We start from the raw sequence: 20,970 nt of genomic DNA on the forward strand, positions 1-20,970 counted from the left end.
GAGGAGCTTGAGCCTGACACAGGTTCCTGTCCCTGCACAATACCCCAGAACCCACAAGTCAGCTCTACTTACTTTAATGCCATTTCTGATAAAGAACACTCAGCTCAGGCTAGATGCCAGCTCTCTGGCCTGCATGCCTAAGCTGTCCTCACTAGGTGCTGCCCATGCTGGGGTAACCTGCCCAGCAACAAGCTAGGCCCTTTCCAGGAAGGATCAGAGATGCCAAGGGCACAAACCAATGTCTACTTATTGATGACTTGTGAAGACAGAATGCTCATAAGTGGTTGCCAGAGATGAGCCTACAGTGAAGACATCAAGTTCTTCATCTATCTTCACTCTCAAACAAAAACCATGGACTCCTCCCTTTCTTTCTCTTTTTCCTCTCTCTCTCTTTGGGGAGGGGCTAGTGATTGAATCCAGGATTGCTTTAGCACTAAGCTACGTCTTCAGCCCTTTTTATGTTTTTATTTTGAGATGGGGGTCTCACTCACTTGCTTAGGGCCTCACTAAGTTTTCTGAGGCTGGCCTCAAACTTAGAATCCTCCTGCCATAGCCTCTCAAGCAGCCGGGATTACAGAAGTGTGTCACCACTCCTGGCTACCCTCCCTTTTTCCCCTCATTTAAATCCTGATATCTGGTGTTAACAGTGTTTTTTAACCCAGGAAGAAGGAGACACATTCCAGACAGACAAAACATTATCCTCCTTTCTCCTGGTCTGTTAGGAGGAGAACCTAAACTGGCAAGAGTATGAGGGAGGAAAATGGGGTGCTCTGGATGTAACTTGACAGAAAAAGAAAGAGGCAGCTGAGAGATGGTGACTGATGCTGTCTGGTGGAAGCAGAGCATGTGGGGACACCCCTGCAATTTCACCCTAAAGCCTCACGTGCAGAACTAGGTTGTGCCTTGCTAGAATCAGGGAGCACCAAGGGCAACATGTCTCCTGTATTGGGCTAAGCCATTTGCTGAATATGGACTCTGGGTCTGGCCCTGTGTGTCCCCAGGCCACACTCACCTCTCCCTTCTTCACTGTCATGGACTGTCGTCGGGGTGTGATCTCTTCATTGATGCTGGACAGGAAGTTCTGTGAGATGCGAAGGGCATCCTGCAGCAGGGAATGATCGGGGTGGCTGGAAGGGGTGTGCTTCAGCAAGTCCTGCCCCAAGTGGAAAGACTTGAGTCAGAGAGCAGAATTGGCATGGACCCACATTTGGTGTTAACTCAGAGCTTCTGGCTCCTCAGGTGTCACTGCTATTTCTCTCAAAGGACCTGGGCTCTGCAGTTAGTGCTTGTAGAACACCATCCCAGAAGCAGGTCCTAAATGGCACTCCAAGAAACCCATGCCATTTGTACAAAGCCAAAAGGAGTTTCCACTATAAGGTTCTAGGGTAGGGTTTCTGAACTTTGGTGCTGTTGAGATTTTGGACCAGGTAATTCTTTGTTATGGTGTGTGGTAGGGGGCTGTCCTGTACCCCATAGGATATTTACTACCACCCCTGGCCTCTGTATACTAGATGCCAATAGCACTCCGTCTCTGTAATTGTAACAACCAAATATTACTCTGGACATTGCCACATGTTCCTTCAGGAGCAGACTCAGTTTTGATCCAGAATCCCTGGCCTATACAAGGACAGGAGAAAGCCCATGACCCTTCTGGCTCCTCCTCCCTTAGATGAGAGTCTAGGCTTTTTCAGATGAGAATACTGACACCTTCTCTGCTAGGAATACGAATCATTTCTGCTCAAGGTCTGGTTCAGATAAATATAATCCCCCTTAGATTACAAATCCCATTTGCAAAGAGAACCTGGAGAGATGAAATAGGAGGAAGGCACCTGGGTTGGCAACCAGAGCACCCCACCCCACCCCACCCACGCTCAGGGGCAGATTCAGTTTTTCCCTACCATGATGCTTGGCTAGGTACACACTTGATCCTGGATCAATCACAGCAAGGGGGCAGACTGAAATGTCTTAGTCTGACAGGTTGACAGGTTATCTGCCAGAGCCTCTGAACTGCATAACATTTCCTCCCATTCCAAAACCTTTTTTTTTTTTTTTTTTTTGAGATGGAATCTTGCTGTGTTGTTGTTGTTCAGGCTAGCCTTGAACTCTTAAGACTCAAGTCACCATCCTGCCTCATCCTCCTCCAAATAGCCAGAATTATAGGCGTACACTACTGCGCCTGGCTCTCCATTCAAAACACTTTTTAAAACAATATTTATTTTTTAGTTGGACATAATACCTTTATTTATTTTTATATGGTGCTGAGGATTGAACCCAGGACCCCACACTTGCTAGCCGAGTGCTCTACCACTGAGCCACAACCCCAGCCCTCAAAAACTCTTAATTAGAGCATGGTAAGAAATTATGAAACATCTGGTCAACAGCATATTACACAGCTTAAAAAAGAATAAGGTGGGCCTGGGGTTGTAGCTCAGTGGTGGAGTGCCTGACATGTGTGAGGCACTGGGTTCGATCCTCAGCACCACATAAAAATAAATAAATAAAATAAAGGTATTGTGTCCATGTACAACTAAAAATATTAATTTTAAAAAAGAATAAGGCATAGCTGCTTGGGTTAAAGTAGAACAACTTCTATGGTGTGGTATTAAATGGGAAAGAGCAAAGTGTGAAACACATACAATGTAACACCTCCTGCATAATTAAAAGAGATGTTCATGTCTGTTAGCTCATGCATATAATCTTTCTGGTGGTGGGCTCCTTTGCGAGGAAGGAGCAGGCAAGGAAATGAATATGTCACACACTTGTATGAATTGGTTGTCAATGTTTTTTCAAGTGTATGTGAAACTTATAAATCATACTATTAGGGTCTCCTAGGCAGTAGGACTTAGATTGTTTTTATTTTCTGGTTTTGTTTCTCAGTATTCATAAAACCCCATTAGTGACTCCCCACTGAGGTGGGATCTCCCTCTGCTCCTTTCCCACAGCCTTCAGAATGCACAGAGCCTCTGGTCCCCAGTCCTGTTTACCTTGGAGTCTCAGTTCATGCACTTTACTGCCTTCTCCATCTTCAAGCCCCAGTCCATATGGGAAAGGATGCTCCCACCCTGCTGTGGGAGAACTTGCTTCTGTTCCCCCAGCATTTGAGACCCTGGACAGCAGAGGCCCCTCATCTCTGCAACCTCAATAAAGGTTTGTGGGAGAGGAAGGGGTTGGGAGTAGAAGGGTGGGCAAAAGGTAAGTGTCAGCCCCAGGACAGGAGAAACAAAGGGCCCAAGGTAAGAAGGCCACACCTAGTTGGGCATGAGGACAGGGAAAATGCCCAGACCAACTTGGGAGGCAGCTGCAATGCCCCTAAGATATGACTCACATGAAGGACCAGCGTGCTTCTTGTCACCCGGTCCACAGGCTTGTAGAGCAGGGCTGTGGAGAGACAGGCAGGGTGAGATGATCACACCTGGTGAAAGCAGGATACTCAACCACTAGTGTTGCAAAGTGGAGGGAGAATGGTGCAGCCCCGACCTCTACAGGCCCCACCTGACCTCCGCACAAGTGATGAGGGCAAATCCAGAGCACCTGTCTGCCATGCTCAAGCTTTAAGTCTAGGACATCAAATACGGAGTCTGGAGCTGCTGGTCAGGCCCAAACCCTCAGCTAACTTGGTGACAATATCCAAAAAGGCTCAGTGTTGATACTCCTGCCACCTGGGGTTAATGAGGGCCCCAATCCTGGATGGAAATCTGTTCTTGATCCTAGAGGGTACCCTGGGAGTAGACCAGCAAGCTGCTCTCAATGTCATGCCTGGATGCTTTGTAGGCCTGGTTCTGAGGAGGGCAGGAGCCAACATGATGCTGACATAGCTCTCAGTCTGACAGGTGCTCTGAGATGGGAACCTGCTGAGGATATCCAACCTCTAGTGGTAAAGAAGTCCCAATCAGCCTTGGCCACCTGTGTTTTTCTCAGACAACAGGGAGCACAGCCCACCACGAGCACAGATGCTTAGGTGTTTTCTGACACATACATTTCCTCTCTTGACTCCCATGATCAGTGTTGGGCATTTTACAGATAGGGAAACTGCAATTTATAGCAGGGATAGAGAGTAAGTAAGCTCTGGGGATTGACACTACATGGGCTGTTCTCTGTGAGTGAGCAAACTATTCACACTGTCCTAACAATCAAAAGCAAGAAATTACTTTCCATTCCTGACTCCACTTTTTAATCAGAGTGCAGAGGTTAAACACAGCCCTGGGAACCCAATCACTCTGGATTTAAATCCTGCCCAGCTACCTAGAACCTATGTTTCACTTGGGCTATTTTATGTTCTATACCCATTTTGTCATCTGTCATGTTTTAAATGTGTGCCCCAAATTTCATTGGGATGGTAACTTAATCCCCTAAATTATACATGTTAATTGTATTTGACAGGTGGAACCTTTGGGATATGATTGGGTCAGGAGGGCTCTGTCCTCATAAATGGATTAGTCTATTCAAAGAATTAATGGGTTGCTGAGGGATAGTTTTGTTACCAAAGTGAGTGCTCTCTGGCCCGTTTACTCTCTTTCTCTCCATGGGATGTCCCATGCAGCCTTAGGACTCTAGAGAAGTCCTCAATGGATATGGCTGCCTGATCTTAAACTTCTCAGCTTTCAGAACTATGAGCCAAATATACCTTTATTCTTTATAAATCACTCAGATCTGTGGTAGTCAGAGCAACAGAAAATAAACTAACATCTCTTTTTTTTTTTTTTTTGGTACATTGGGGATTGAACCCGGGTGCTTTACTACTGAGCCACATCCCCAGCCCTATTTTGTATTTTATTTAGAGATAGGGTCTCACTGAGTTGCTGAGAGTCTTGCTAAGTTACCGAGGGTGGCTTTGAACTTGTGATCTTCCTGCCTCAGCTTATCAAGTTGCTGGGATTACAGGTATGCACTAATATCTAATTTTATCTCTAATGCCAAGCTAATATCTCACTTGAAAGAGGAAAAAAATAAAGTTCTTCTTACAGGGCCACTGGGCATGACATAATGGTATCTAAAAATTTTTTCAGATGAGATCTCACTACATTGCTCAGGCTGGTCTTGGACTTGCAATCCTTCTTCCTCGGCCATGCCATCACAGCTGGTATGATCACATTTTAAATGCCCAGTAGTGCTTAGTTTGTGGGTGCTTGCTGACTCCTATAATTTTTTCCTGATTGCTACCATTGGTGGCAAACTGGTCCTGACCACATCCTTCCCATCTTGCCATACTCAGACCTTCTCTTTCCTCATCTCTCTCAAAATTTGAGGTCCAGAACAGGGAAGACACAAGGGGAAGACCCAAATAGGCACCACTTCTGCTTTTCCAGTAACCATCCCCATGAAGACACAAAGAGGCCCTGCATGGAGAACAACTCACTTTCCAAAGAATTCTTGGTGGCTGGGTCCTTGGCATCCCTGTTGCTTCTGGCTCTCAGGTTCTGCAGAGAAAAGAATGTGCTTACAAGAGATGGCTAAAGCAGCCTGGAAGTGGCACAAAATTCTAGTCAGGAATATTTGACAGAAAGCATGGCCTTCTCTTCCCACAAAGAACCCCAGATGCAGCAACCTCAGGACATTCTGAGAAGCTGAATGAAAACCCAGATTGTGACCCATGAGCAAGCGGAGCATGGATGCCCCAGACACTTAGGACAGGATTTCTCAACCTCAGCACCGTGGACGTTTGGGGCTGGAATTCCCAGTCCTGTGCAGCAGCCCCGTGCACTGCAGGAGGCTGAGCAGCATCCCTGGTCTCCACCTGTAGATGTAACATACCTGGCCTCCTTTTATGAAAACCAAAAATGTCTTTAGGCATTGCCAAGGGTCTCTTTGGGAACAAAATCACCCCTTGGTGAGAACCTCTGATACAGATAAGCCTGTAAACACAGCAAACTTCTTTCTTGGAGCAATTCAACAGCATGCAGGGAGCTGGCCATTCAGAAGAGCACTCTGGTTTGGCATCAGCCAGGGTGGGTCTGCTACTACCCATATTTATACCGGGTGCTTCACCCACTCTCTTGGGTGGAAATGTATAAATATACTTGCTAAAATATGCAAATGTACTTTCTCTAAAATAAGGTGGTAAGATTCCTGTAGAGAGAGCAGGGCTTTTACTGGATAGGCCATGTTTCAACACAGCTGCTTGAAAAGGATCACTGATTTGATCTAATGTGCTAAGAGAAATGAGGATAAATGATCCCCATGCCCCTGAAATCATCCCCAGGAAGCAGCTGTGAGGAATCTTGGTACTAGGCTTCTAAATAAATGCATAACCCACCAGAGAGATGGGAAAGGCTTCTGGGATTGCTCTCCCAACCTCTTGTGCTGCAGGAATCCTTCCAGGCCTATAAGATAGTGACTCCCAGCTCACCGGAGCCAAAACCCATCATGCTCTTTGGTACCTTTCCTGAGTTTAACATCCCTTGCAGTGACTGTTCCTCCCTATGTCTGACTCAGCAGTTTCCAAAGGATGTGAGGGGGTGTGAAAGTTCAACAAGAGACTCTGCAAAAACTAGGTGCTGAGCTCACATGAGCCTGGGAGGCACCCCACACTCCACATGCCCCTGCATGGAGCAAGGCACAAACTCTGGGATATCCTGCTACAAGAAGCGTTAAGAGTTTGGTTTAACCCCACATTTCCCAAACTTACTTGGCTCCAGAAACCCTTTTCATCTAACTCATATTACTTACTGTCTGGAAGCTGGTGTCCCACAGAACCCAGAATGTACAACTTCAGTGTAACTGGACGCTAACTCATGCTTAGCACTGGTCCCAGGAGAAGGTGAAGAACCATTACCCCTCCCCCTACCCTGTATTTGACCTCCCCCCACCCTGTATTTGAGTGTGAATCTCAGATCCCTTGCCCAAGCACTGACCTTCCAAGACACAGTCCCCCATACCACCACACAGCCTACTGCTTCCTCTTTCTTGAGCTTGATTTTGCTCTCTTTGGGCCATTCCAATTTCTTTGGATCATTTTTGAAATACAGAAAACCAGCATGGATGCTGCTTCAATGGTTTAGGAATCACAAAGATTCAAAGAACACCAGATTCCAGCAGGCACCAAGCCACCATCCTACTCCTTACATCTCAGCCTTGGCTCAGATTCTCACCGAAGACCTCAGGGGGACCACGTGACCTCCCTAGGTCATGTCCTACCATGGCTTCTTCCTTCCTCTGTAGAAACCTGTACAGGTGGACTTGACCTGGGCTTCTTAACTGTAGCATGCTCTTTAAGGATTAATTCTTTTTGTTGTTGTTGTTCTAAATAGTTATACATGATAGTAAAATGCATTTTGACACATCATACATAAATGGAGTACAACTTCTCATTTTTCTGATTGTACATGGTATAGAATTCAGTGGTCGTATAATTATACAGGCACACAGGGTCATAATGTCCGATTCATATTTATCAAGGTCACTTAAAATTTGGTGCAAATATTCTAGCTGATAAAGAGTGTGGAGGTTTGCTAATTGAATGAAAAAGGAGAAGAAAAGAATGGATTGAGTGCTTTAGGGGGAATAGGCTGGCAGGAAGCATAGAGGCCTTGAGGCATGCAGATCTTGTTACTTGCAGCACTGGGCAGGGACTGGGGCACCCTATGGGCGTAGGAGGGACAGTGTGGCACAAGTTATCGTTGTCGGAGACAATCAGAGCTAGGGCCTCACACCCAGTCTCATGATAAATGATAAAATAGCACAAAGTCTCTGGAACAAAGCCCAGGTGTGACCTTCAAGTGTTGTCCCTTGGCAAGACAGACAAGGCTCATTCCATGTTTCTAGTTTCTGTTTCTCTTTTTAATTCCATATTTCTCACACCAGAATCCTTGTTTGGTGGTGGGGCGGGTAGCGGGAGGGTGGGGGGCAAGGCAAGTCAGAGCTTTGGGAAGTATCTATAGGCAAGAGTGAGGGCTGGTGTTATAGATCAGTGGTAAAGCACTTACCTGGCATGTGCAAAGCCTTGAGTTCAATCCCTAGTACCACCAAACAAATGAATAAAAAATAATAAGAAAAGGCAAGAGTGACAACAAGCCTCAGCAGAGGACTGTTTCATGGCTGCCATTGGCTCTGCAGAGATTCAGATAGGGCATCTTCTTGCCCTTTCCCATCATATCTGAAGAAATGGAGATGCAGGGATGCTGCTGGGTTCTGGACTTGGCTACCAGCCTTGGGGGGGGGGGAGTCCTATTCATCTTCTCTGTATCTGAGAGACTCTTTTGAGAGTCTAACAACATTCCAAGGTTTAAAGTTTCAGACTCCCTGAGGCTAAATGCAAAGAGGGAGGCCACAATTCCCCCACACATGGGGTGGTATGGTTCTAACCAGAAGCTTTCCTTCCCATGCACCTCTACAGACACAGCAATGCAAGCCCTCACTCCCCTGTGCTGGCTCCTTAACGTTCCCAGCTTTCATGGTTGCTGGTAGGCTAGAAAAGGAGCAGAGGAGGACAACTCCCAGCTAGTCTCCAGTAACAAGGTACAGAGTCAGGACTCCTGTGATAAGACACAGGGACAAAATTATAGAAACTACTCACTGCAGACAGATGGTGCAAGAGAGCGAGTGGGTAATATGGTTACTATGGTTTGAATATGTCCTTCAAAAGTTCATGTATTAGAAATTTAATTAGTTCATGGTACATGAACCAAATTGTGGGGCTAATGGGAGGTAATTGTGATTATATAAACTCATAAGGGTAGAGCCCCCATGAAGTCATTAGTGGCTTTTTAAGAAGAGAGACTTAAGCTAGCAGGATTGCTCTGTCCCGTCATGTGATGACTTCCACCATGTTATAATGCAGCAAGAAGGCCCTCACTAGATGCAGCCCCGAGCTCTTGGACTACCCAGACTCTAGAACTATAAGCCAAATAAATTTCCTGACCCCTGGAAAAAGGCCCTGGCCTTTGAGGGAATGGGGTACTCTCAAGGCTGCTCCTTCTATCTGGTTATAGTAGTATCCTGGGCATGAAGCTGATAGAGCACACCCAGCAACATCTGTGTTCAGGACTGTAGTTCATGACCAGACTTCAATTGGGCGCATTTTGTTCTCCCAGGTCAGGTTCTACCAAAAACCAGCCCACAACTCATCATGGGAGGTGGTGGGCACGAGTGGGAACTGGTGGTGCTCCTATCTACACAGTGTCATGATAATCGTTACCTCAGAGATTTCTGCAAACTGAGCGTTGGCCTGACAGCACTTTTCTGCTGTTTCCATGGCAACCCCATAATTGTCCACAAAGGCTCGGTACACACCCAACTGGCTGGCCTGCAGGGAGGAAGGAAGAGAGTATGGGACAAGTGAAGGACAGGTGTGGGACATATGCCATTCCCCCCCATCTTTCTGAAGACTGGGCTCTTCTACACAGTTTCTGGAGAAATTCCAGGTACAGCAGACAGTGCACAGGCTGCAGAAACCTCAGCTCTTCCATGCTGTTCCTTCCCACCTGCTTCCCCTCCCCACCCACTGAGCACGCTTCCCTCTCCTAAAATGACATGTTGAGAAGTGACTCACAACCCTGAGCAGGTAATGGCTTCCTTCCAGAGCTTCTAATTCCTCCCACCCCATTCACTTCGACAGTATTATGAGTAGCAGCTTAAGTTTGAAGGAGTAAGTGAACATGGACAAGCATTTCTCTCTCAGCAGATAAGACCGAATGGATGGCACCTTTTCATTCTGACTGCAGGAGGACATGGATGTTGGTGGATCCTGGTGGCCATAGTATTCTGTTCATGTCCAAACCTCTGAGACAGATAATGAACACTTAGCTCCCTGTGGAGAAAAGGAGCTCTAAGAGCTCAGACTCAAACCCATCCCAGACCTGGCTGGTAGACAGGTGTCATACTGCACACGTGGCAGATGGGAGACTTGCTAGCGGTAAGGTGAGAGGTATTTCCTCACTGAGCCTCCTGATAGGTTGCATACTCAACTGGGCCTTGACTTCCATAGGTGGGTGAATGAGAGTGTGTAGCCCTCACTTTTTTCTCTAGGCCCCATGACATCTTTAGAGACAGCAAGAAGGAAACCAGTCCTCACATGGGACCAGCAAACCCAGGCCTGGGTAGGGTAAGGAAAGACTCAGGAGACACCCAGGCCACTGCAGCTGACCAGGAGCAGGAAGCCTGAGCATTTGCTGTTCTTGGCACTTGTTCTACATCAAACTTAAATTTCATTTCCACATAGATTTGCATTTGTATTAAATTTTATGTTTATACATATGACAATTCCAGATACTGGGTAAACCAGGTGCCCCTGGCTAAAACAGGCCTGATCTTCTGGCTCTGTTCCCTATAGTGTTAGCACAGAGAACTATGGAGTATCTGAGGAAAGAGTAGGGCCAGAGGATGTCCTGCTCAGCTCCTGAACACCATGGAGAAGTTGCTGCATACTCGAATTCCAGGTTCCTCCTCCAGTACAATGATAAGACCTAGGGTGTCTTCTTTCCGTCCTCCGAGCTCCTTTGCTGCTGAGAGCCTACATTGAAACTAAGGCCCTGCTTGAGCCCCTGTCCCCATAGTTATGAATAATCAGACATAGGGATACCCTCTGCAGATGGTGTTCTAACAGGACAGCACATGATAAATAAGTGAGCAGACACATACAACTGCAAATGGTCAAGGCGGGCTAGGGATGGAGAACAATGGCACTGTTTTAGAGAATGTGGGCAGGATCAGGATACCCTTCTGGAAGAAGAGACTGCAGAGTAGAGTCTAAAGTACCTCAGGAGGAGAACCCTTTCAAGTCTTCTCTTTCTTTCTACCCAAGGAATTCACCTCTTCTAGGTGTGAAAAGTCTCAAGTAATTCATTTCCATATGTTTAGCTAATCAAAAACAAACAAACAAACAAACAAAAAAACAAGCTGCACTGATAATGGCACGATGCCTCCAGACAGGGTGCACTGAGAAGGCTAGATCCCCATTGCTGTGATATTGCTCTTTACCAAAACTCAGAGCCTGAATCTGTTCCTGAGGAAACATCTGAAAAACTGGCCTGCATCCTTTAACAAATGTCAAAAGTCAAGCTGAGGGCTGGGGTTGTGGCTCAGTGACAGAGCACTAGCATGTGTGAGGCACTGGGTTCGATCCTTAGCACTGCATACAGATAAATAAACAAAAATCAAGGTCCATTGATAACTAAAAATAAAAAATAAAAAGTCACTTCAAGGGCATGCATATAATCCCCACTAGGGATGCTGAGGCAGGAAGACTGCAAGTTTGAGAGCTTGGGCAATTTAGCAAGATCCTGTTTCAAAATTAAAAATAAAGGGCCTGGTAGCAGTGGCACATACCTGTAATCTCAGTGATTTGGAAGACTGACAGAAGGATGGTTAAGTTGGAGGACAGCCTCAGCAGCTTATCAAAATTGTGTCTCAAAAATAAAAATAAAAATGTCTGGGGATGGAGCTCAGTGATGATGTACCCCAGGACTCAATTCCCTTACAAAAACAAAAACAAAAACAAAACAAAACAAACAAACAAAAAAAAAAACAAGTCATGAAAGATAAACCAAGTCCAAAGAACTGTACATGACAATCAAGTACATCATGTGATCCTGGATTGGATCCTGAATCAGACAGCAAAAACAGCTATACAGAACTTGATCACTAACTTGGAGGAAATTTGCATCGGGACAGCATACTGAATAATGTCACAATGATCTGAAATCTCCTGAATGTGACAAACTGTACTGTGGGTTATGGAAGAGAATGTCCCTGTTCTTAGCAAAAAACACAATGAAGTATTTAGGGGTAAAAGGGCAGAAGCCTGCAACTTATTCTCAAACTATAAAAGAGGAAAAAGTGTGTGTGCATGCAGCATGCATAACAGACACAAGGCTAATGTCGTAAAAATGTTACAATCAGTGCATGTGGGTGAAGGTTACACTAGAGTTCTTTGTAATATTCTTGCAACTCTTCTGTAAGTCTGAAATGATCAGAAAAACAAAACAAAATGAGGCTGATAAAATTTCAATCCTGCATAGTGGGCATGAGCTGTAGTGCAGACTCACAGGAAGGGCAGTAAAGGCAGGTTTGAGTCAAGCTTTCTGTGCTCCCAGATGTAGCTCATGAGCCTCAGGCTCAGGAGGAGACACCAGAGCTGAAGCAGGGCATAGCAAACTCCTTGTGATTCTTCCAGCTGGGATGCCTAAGAGAGTGATGCTGCATTAACCTTGCTGAGGTCTGAAAGGGCTCAGAGGAGGGCAGAATCTGCCTGTCCTTACAAAGTCACCACTCAACCCAGGTTGAAGGCATGTGAATATTCTGAACACGGTGACTAAGGAATGATGTCCCACTGCAGCCTTGGTCCCTCTTGCTGCAACATCTGAAGCAGGAAGGTAGCTCAAGGACACCAGGGATACCAGAGGAAACTTTCCAAATTAAAGTTCCAGGGCTCATGGATTATTACATTTTTTTTAAAAAAAAAGTTTCCGAGTGATTTTGGAATGTTATTCCGAGGAAAGAGCTGGTTGTGAATTTTTTCCGACAACATGATTTTGTTTCTGTGGAGGACTGCTGCCTGATTGCAATCCCCTAGGTTTAAAACCGCTGACATATTATGCTGAAAGAAATGGCAGGGAGGAACTTCAAAGATGAAGGGTACCTGCATTAAAACACAGCCTTCTGAACTCTGGCTGTGGGGAAAGCAGCCTTGAGAGGCAAGGATTTGAACCAACAAGTGATTGGTCTGTCCCTAAGGCCTTAGCTACAGCCTTTAGGGCAGAGTGTCTGCAGCCGAAGGTGGTGCAGGAGGGGTTCACCAACAGGAAAGCCACGTCTTGGAGAACACTTTAGCCTAGATGTTTGCCAAGTTGAGGCCAGAGTCTGTACTAGCTAGGTATTTAAACAGCTCAGAAAAGCTCTGTGTACAATAGAGGAGTCCAGCCTTTGGCTGCCCCTGCCCCTGAAGGACTGTGTCCCTCCAGAATGTTCCAGGTGTGTGCACAGGAGGCCCAGGTAATCCCAGAATCAGTGTCAGGTATCTTTAGAAACAGATTAGACCCTGACCAGCATCTGCCTTTGAGTAGCTCCTCCAGGATGCGAGCTCCCTGTGCTGGGGGTAGCCTCTTTGCTGGGCAGTTCTTACATGTAGAACTCCCTCCTGCAACCTCCTCCTGTCCCCTCAATGTGAGACTCAGAAAGAGGTCATTTTACACATCATGGAACCTCACACACTGGAGGACAAACAGCAATCCTGCAGTCCTTCTCAGAGAGTTGACTCCTTCATCCCAGGGCTACTTCATAGTTTCTTCCTTTTGGACAAGGTCTACCTTATCTGTGTCTGGGTTAGGTGTGTATGGGAACCCAGTAACTATCCTGGCTGTGGCCTGGCCAATATCAGCAATGGGTGGCCTGACAGCATGAGGCTGCGCCATGGTCCACACTCCTTTGCCAGGGATCCCAGTTATAAACCAATTCTCTCTTGCATTTCTCCAGCCTGTCCACTAGGATGTGTCCTGATTCCTGTAAGGTACAAGGATGTCACTGCAAAAGGAACCTCTCTAGATTAAACATGCCTCAAATCTCTGAGAACAGCTGCCTGCAGGAGCTTAGCACTACACAGATGTCCTGGGTTGATTATTTTTCTCTGCCTCCTTCAGTGCCTGAGGGCAATATTACCACTACCTTGATTTTTAATGCCCAAGTCTCCCCTCCCTAAGCCATCTTCTCTTTTTATTCTCCAAATGATTCAAGGGACTTTGATTAACATAATTGCAAAAATAAAATAAAATACAGTCATCCCTGTAATCACAGGATACTGGTTCTAGGACCTCCCTAAGGATACCAACAATCTCTGGGTATCCTAACTAAATAAAGTAGCATAATACTTGCATACAATATACCCATATCCTTCTGTATGTCTTATTTAATTTTATGCTAAAGATTAAACCTAGAGCCTTGCACATGTTAAGCATGCATATTGTCACTGAGGTACACCTCCAGTCCTGCTTTTTTAAAACACACACACACACACACACACACACACACACACACACACATACACGTGCGCGCGCGTTTGGACTCAAACTCCTAGGCTCAAGCAATCCTCCTACCTCCAAAATAACTGGGACTACAGGCACATGCAACCACTTTATTTTTTATTTTATTTTGTTATTTTATCCTATCTTTTGCAGTGCTGGAAATCAAACCCAGGGTCTCCTGCATACTAGGCAAGCAGTCTACCACTGAACTACACCTTCAGCCCCCCAAATTGTATACTTTAAATCATCTAGGTTTGTTTTAATACCTTATCTGATGGAAATACTATGTAAATAGTTGTTATACTATATAGTTTACAGAATAATAACAAGGGGGAACGTCTCCACATGTTCAGTATAGATGCAATTTTTTTTCCTGAATATTTTTAATCCTTGGTTGATTCAATGTGTGGATGTAGGACACACAGACACAGAGGGCTGATTGTATAACAAAGCCCCACTCTGTTTCCACCTGTTGTCCCCACTGTTGCCTTTCCAGGCAATGCCCAGCCTCCATTCATCCTCTGCCCAATGTACAAGTCCTGCTTTCCTGGGTAACAAAACCAATTCCATTCCAGGAGCCCTCAAAGAGGCAATTAGATCACTCTGGAGACTGGGAACTTCAAGCAAAACAGAGCAGATTAAAAAAAAAAAAATGGTTAGAAGGATGCCCCACTCATTGGATCTAGCTGGGGGACATGCTTATCTTGGCCTCTCCCTCACCACAATCTGAACTTTGGCATCCAAGGCACTGAGATGCACTCCAGACTCACTCCTACTATCTCCTCGGTATCTCCTTACAGCACATGTTCATAGGTCACTGGACAGGCCTGGTCCCCACTTGGCCATCCCCATAGCCATAAGCACCCAGCATGCTCTAAGTCACTCACCAGTTTCTGGAAGAGGTCACCCACCCGCTGCTGGTGGCTCCACTGCTGCACTCGGGGGAAGAGCCCATCATAGAACTCCTTGTGAATTTCATAGAGCTCAGGCACTTTGAAGAAGATGGTCTCGATCTGCTGGCTGGTCAGCACAGGCTGAGAGGTGGTGGCAGCAGCTTTCAAAGGCTTCATGGGCTGGAAGAGGGCCCAGTGAGAGGGCATGCCACTAGTTAGGTACATGGGTACAACTACAAAATATTGTGGTTATATGATATATACTTTAATTGTCTCTCTCTCTCTCTCTCTCTCTCTCACCAGGGATCAAAACCAGGACCTTGGGCATGTTAGGCAAGCAGTCTATCACTTAATTACATTTCCAGCCCACACTTTTAAACTCCAGAAAAAATTAAAACTTGGCAACCAAGTCTTCCCTTGACTTTCCTTCCACTGGCTCCTTGGGGGAGGTCAATATTCTATAAAAATAGAATGTTCTGACCCTCCCATAGGTGTGCCCCCAAGATCTCACAGTTGAACTGGGATGGTGAGCAGAGAAGTTCCCCTTGGGTCCCCACCATGCTTGGTCAGCCCCTCCTTCGTCCATCCTCACCAGTAGAAGTGCTTCCAGATGGCTCAGGTAAGTCTCCTCACTAGCCAGGATTCCAGACAGGACCCATTTTCTCATCTCCAGGCCCTTTTCCAAGTCCAGTTCACTCTGCAGAACAGATGAACAGATGTTGGCACCAGGGTGGGGTGAGGGTACGGATGCTTGCAGCGGGTGCTTGTCAACCTCTGGATGAGTCCCTGGAGAAGGCTCCATGTAGAAGTAAAAGTGAAACACAGGAGCCTTGACACATATTCAGCCACTTGCTCAAAGTCACTGCAAAATTAGAAGGGTCATCAAGCAAAGTTGAGGGCCACCCTTGGTCTCGACACACTAAGAAGTGGGAAGTTTGGAGCGGAACAGACTATAAGGCCTCCTTCCCTCATGCTCTGTGCCTGGGACCAAGGAATAATTATCTTTACCTAGTCAAGAAAGGAAAAGGAAGCTCTGACCCAAAGTGAATACAGGTCACAGGAAGCCCAAGGGCAGCCCCAGAAGAGACCAAGTAGAGGGGGCATCAAAGTCCACTGCATGGGCACCTCCACACAAGCCCACCACTCCCCACTCCTCACCTGACACCTGTCGCAACTGGATTCTCTGACTGCCACTCCCACCTGACCCTTGGACCCGCTAGAACCAAGACTGGGCAGCAGTACCTCCCTCCTTGTACACTCCCCTCCTGGCCAAAGGGACTGGACCTGGGAGCTGTTGCCACCTGCCCAAGGGGAGCCCCATCTGCTGGCTCCTTGACCCTGTTTTCTAGACTCTGACTTTGCCTATAGGAATTCCTTTGCAGGTAGACTATAGTAAAACCAGTCCCCTTTCTTGTCCTGTCTCTGCTAAAAGTCCAATGAAGCTCTGCCCCCAGAAAGAGCTGAGGCATTACTGGATGTCAATGTGGAGGGTATAGCCCACATCCCTGAGAGACCATGAACCAATCCTAGTTATGATGGTGATAAGGGCTGAATTATTGCCTCCCCCAGGTCAAATTACTAAGCCCTAGTACCTCAGAATATGACTGTATTTAAAGAGGGGATGAAGTTAAGCCAGGAACGGGGGCACACACCTATAATTCCAGTGGCTCAGGAGGCTGGGGTGGAAAGATCACAAGATCAGCAACTCAGTGAGGCCTTACACAACTGAATGAGACCATATCCCAAAATAAAAAATAAAAAAGGCCGAGGATAGAGCTCAGTGGTGAAACACCCTTGGGTTCAATCCCCAGTACAAAAAAAAAAAAGCCAGGAGGGCGTGGTTTGAAGTTAAAATGAAGTCAATAGGGTGGGCCCTAACACAGTATGGCTAATATTTTCATGAGAACAGACTAGGACACAGACACATGCAGAGAGAAGACATACGAAGAGCCAGAGAGAAGCCCCATTAACCCATCATAAGTCAAGGAGACAGGCCTCAGAAGAAACCAATCTGCATATCATGATCTCAGACTCGCAGCCACTAGTACTATGAGAAAGTAAATTTCTGTTGTTTAAGCCGCCCTAGCATACTGACAGAGACGGTCACGTGAAAGGCAATAAAAACTGCTATTTGACTTCCTGGCCACGCCCACCTCTGCTCCCTGGCCATGGGTGGCGTCAGAGGTTGGCTGTGGCCACAGCACCACCCTATATGGCATCAGACTGAGGCTGCGCTCCTTCTGCCCAGCCCTGAGCCAATTGGCCTCACCTGTAGTCAGAGGGAGATGCCAGCATGGGGAAGGACCCTGAATCCACTGAAGGTGATACCTGCCCACTCCTCTGCTGGTTTCCAGCCCAAGGGCAAACCTGAGACAACCCCACCATGACAGCCCTCTGGTATGTAACCAAAACAGTGGTCCTATCCATCGCTTACATTCCTAATCTACTTGGGGGGAGAAAACACTGATTTGGGGCAGGATCTTCACCCTTGATGCTGATGACTAAGAATGCAGGATTATTTTTGGGGCGTGGTTCTGTGCCACAAATGTCTCTAAATGTTGTCATATGTTGCCTGGAGGCTGACATCCCCAGTGAGAACACTGGATTTGAGGAAAAACCACCTAAAGCCAGCTCAGGCCTCATGATGTCTTCAGAGTCTAGAGTCATGACTCCAGTGTGCCCCAACCCTGCTGTCCCTCTTCACACTTCCCTGGCCCTAGGAGAGGGAGGCACTTCATGGCACAGATGGCAGGCCCAGAAGAAAAGGCCCAGGCCAGGAGCTGGGAGACAAAGCCAGAACTTCCCCAGTGAGCTCCACGGTCTCAGGCAAATGACCTCCCAGATTTGAGCCTCAGCTGCCTGGGTAACAGGGCAAGGAGAGTCCAATCCCTGTGCCCCACTTGGGTCACTGGAACCTGTATCATTTCTTCACTGCTCAATGGGACCATCTAAAAAAGATTCCTGGGTCTTTGCTTTGTACTGGGGCTCTTGTGCATGTTCCTGTGTGAATGTACACATGAGCTGTGAGCATGCATGTGTGTGTGCATATATATGTGCATGTATATATATGTGTTGGCACATGCATGTGTACAGAGTAGCTAATGTTCCAGGGAAGGGACATTGAGGTCCCACCCACACAGGTTCCCCAAGGGCACACTGTGCAGTGTGGCTCCATGGGTGGGAGCCTCCAGGGCATGGCTGTGCCCAACCTTGAAACTTCCTGTGTCTAGCACAGGGACCAGAGCACACAATTCTCAATTAAGATTCATTTCATAATCAAATCAGTGAGTGGATCTTGAAGATATGACTAGTTCCTAGTTTTAGCCACATTTTCACAAAGTCCTGAAGGTCTCAGTACCCTTGTCTGGAAACAAGTGGGTTCTCAGAATTTAGAATTATCAGCTGACTCAGTGTGTGTCGGGGGCAGATTGGGGGAACTGAAGTGCTATCGAAGTTTGGAAAGCCCACTGTCCACAGTATACAGATGACCCTCACATGCATCCTATCAGGTCTGAACACTGCTTCCATCTTACACAAGGGAAAAGGTAAAGGGAAAGGCAGGCCTCTCTGGCAGTGGCACGCACTCACCTACTTACCTAGCCCTGCTCATCGGGTTCTGAGAATAATCTTGCTACTGTGAGCTCCAGGGACAGAGGGCTCAGGGAAGTTAGTAGGAAAGCAGGGCTGGGTGACGGCCCCACCCAGCCCAAGATGCCACTGCCTTTCTGGGTGGGAGACCCTGAGTGGGAGCACTGTGCCTCATTCCACTCACGTGGTTTGGAAAGCCAGGAGGAAGGAGAGCACAGGCAGGATGGCACTGAGTCCAGTTCTCTCTGTTCTAAAGGGTGGGGCCACTCAAGAGAACATCTGGCCCCAGGAAGGTGCTGGGGTATAGAGAGGACACAGGATGAGGGCACTTCTGCTTAGATTGAGACTCTTCTATGGGGACTCAGAATGGTACTGGTAGTATTATCAGGGAAAACTCAGAAACCAACTCCTTGTAGAGAAGAGGGTGGAAAGGGAAAGAGAGCGAAGGGGAGGGCCGGCACCAGGGCTATTTATAATCCCAGGCTGTGCACGTGCCAACTCCACGAGAGGGTGAATGCAGTGAAGGCAGAGAGGCTGTGCTAGGAAAAAAGCTGGCGGTAAAGGACAACTGGAATAAAGCAGCAAGATGGAAGGAAGGCCCTTCCCTGCTAACCAGGGGCTGAAAAAAGCCGACAAAGAACCAATGAAAATGACTTGCACTCATAATTATAACAAGGTAGGGAAAACTGACAGAGGGTGGAAGTGGATAAAACCACATCTATTAGGTACCATTAAGTACCACGTCCAGAGGTAAGTAGAGGGTTGGGCTGGAGTACAAGGAGTCCCCTCATAAGCGCCCCCAGACCCCTCAAATCTGGGAGAACCCACTGATAATCAAGGTGCAAAATTTCTAGCTTTCAGAGAGTTGGCTGCTTCTAGCTAGAAGGTTGCTCCCAGCATAGCAGCCAGATAAAAGACCCTCTTCTGCTCTGGGCAGGACAGGGAGGAGGCCAGCCAGTGAGCACTCTGGGGGTTTGACATGGACAGAAGACAAGGGGATGACCTCCGTGTAGGGTCACATGCTGGGGGTGGGGGACCTGCTACAGCAAACTCTTGGGTAAATTAGTCCTCCATATGGGAAGATCCCAGTATGCAGGGCAGGCTCCATTAGCATATGTCCTCCCAATAAAGGACTTGTTTGAGGTCTTCTTGCAGCTCCCAAGGCAAAGGAGTGCCTGGCCTTTGTCCAACCCCTACCTAACTAATCTAGGGGCAATGTTAAGAGAGGAGACTTGCAACCTAGAAGCCCACTGTGGACTCCCTGTGTTGCCATGACTTCCCAAGAAAGTTCAGTCCCACAGCCCAAAAGCCTCAAGCTTGGCAGCAGAAAGCAAATGAAGAGCCCTATTCAGTAGGTTAAGGAAAAGAGGGATGAACAGATTCCCTGATCCCACCAGCTGATCAAGATCAGAGTGCTTCTAGCCAAGACCATCATGCTCCCTGGGGAACCTAGAAGTGACAGTCACATCTTTAAACCAAAAAGTTAAGGTTCTGCCTGTCTCTCTGGGACTTCAAACACTGGAAAGGGCATCTAACCAGAGAGCTGCTGGAATGAAACCATATAACTTTGCTCTAATCAAGTTCCCTCCTTATGCAGATAACTCCTGTCACCTCCTCTGGGCCAGGTAGAATGTTGGGAATTGGAGACTTGAAACCGCATTGCACAGATGTGCAACCTCCTGCCAAATGTGTAACATAAGAAATGTCAGGCTGGGGATTTAGCTCAGTTGGTAGAGTGCTTCCCTCGCATGTACAAGGCCCTGGGTTCAATCCCCAGTACCACCAAAAAAAAGAAATGTCTACTGACTCATGAGGGATTGAAGGAGGGGCCAGGATCTGAATGGGCTCCACAGGAGATGAGACCCTGAACTAGGTGCTAAAAAGGAACCACGAGACTGGTGGATGTGGCACAGTGAACAGCACACAGCCTGGAGCACAAAGAGGGCAAATAAACTTCTACTTAGGAACAGAAAGCCAGCCAGGAAACACTCTGGGGATCTGACATGGACAGAAGGCAAGCGGATGGCCCTGCCATCAAGGAGTGACTAGGTGAAGACAGTCCTCAAAGATGTTAGATGGTTACAGAAACTAATAAATTATGCTGTTAAGAATTCTTGTTGGTATCAAACCACACTCATGTAGCAGCAAGACGGAGAGAGAGAGAGAGAGTCCATAGAAGAATCTGAAAGATTTCACCCCTCACAGCTATACCTAATCTGTAGAGTGGTGACTCTGGATGTGGGATATGAAGCTGTGCAAGATGGCAGCAAATGTATGCTGGCTTCCTCTTTCATCTTTATATTTCAGAACAAGAAGCCCACCCAGCACTGAGACCCCCAGAGATCACAAAAACATAAATAAGAAGCTGGCCTGCAGCTAAGGCAACAGCCCCAGAAAAAAGCAACTGCAGTAAAAAGATGTACTTCTGGCACTTACCTACAGCAGTAGGAAAAGGCACACCCTTTCTTATTCTTGTTTGTTTTCTGTGGTGCTGGGTGTTGAACCCAGAGCCTTGTGCATGTTAAGCATGGTCTCTA

At 47.0% G+C, this 20,970-nt stretch overlaps 1 protein-coding gene across 2 annotated transcripts in view; it reads right to left on the reverse strand.

Moving 5' to 3' along the window:
* The window catches only part of Bcr (BCR activator of RhoGEF and GTPase), a 139,013-nt gene that overhangs the window by 45,442 nt on the left and 72,601 nt on the right, over positions 1-20,970 (reverse strand). For both annotated transcript variants that reach the window (XM_076868095.1, XM_076868179.1), the window contains exons 3-8: positions 15,438-15,542; positions 14,840-15,025; positions 9,134-9,241; positions 5,357-5,417; positions 3,326-3,378; positions 1,013-1,153 (exon numbers count right to left, since the gene is read on the reverse strand). In XM_076868095.1, the coding sequence (XP_076724210.1) occupies positions 1,013-1,153; positions 3,326-3,378; positions 5,357-5,417; positions 9,134-9,241; positions 14,840-15,025; positions 15,438-15,542 (654 nt within the window). The remainder of the gene's footprint in view (positions 1-1,012; positions 1,154-3,325; positions 3,379-5,356; positions 5,418-9,133; positions 9,242-14,839; positions 15,026-15,437; positions 15,543-20,970) is intronic.

This window comes from Callospermophilus lateralis, chromosome 1, assembly GCF_048772815.1.
Source record: "Callospermophilus lateralis isolate mCalLat2 chromosome 1, mCalLat2.hap1, whole genome shotgun sequence".
NCBI classification, from domain to species: domain Eukaryota; kingdom Metazoa; phylum Chordata; class Mammalia; order Rodentia; family Sciuridae; genus Callospermophilus; species Callospermophilus lateralis.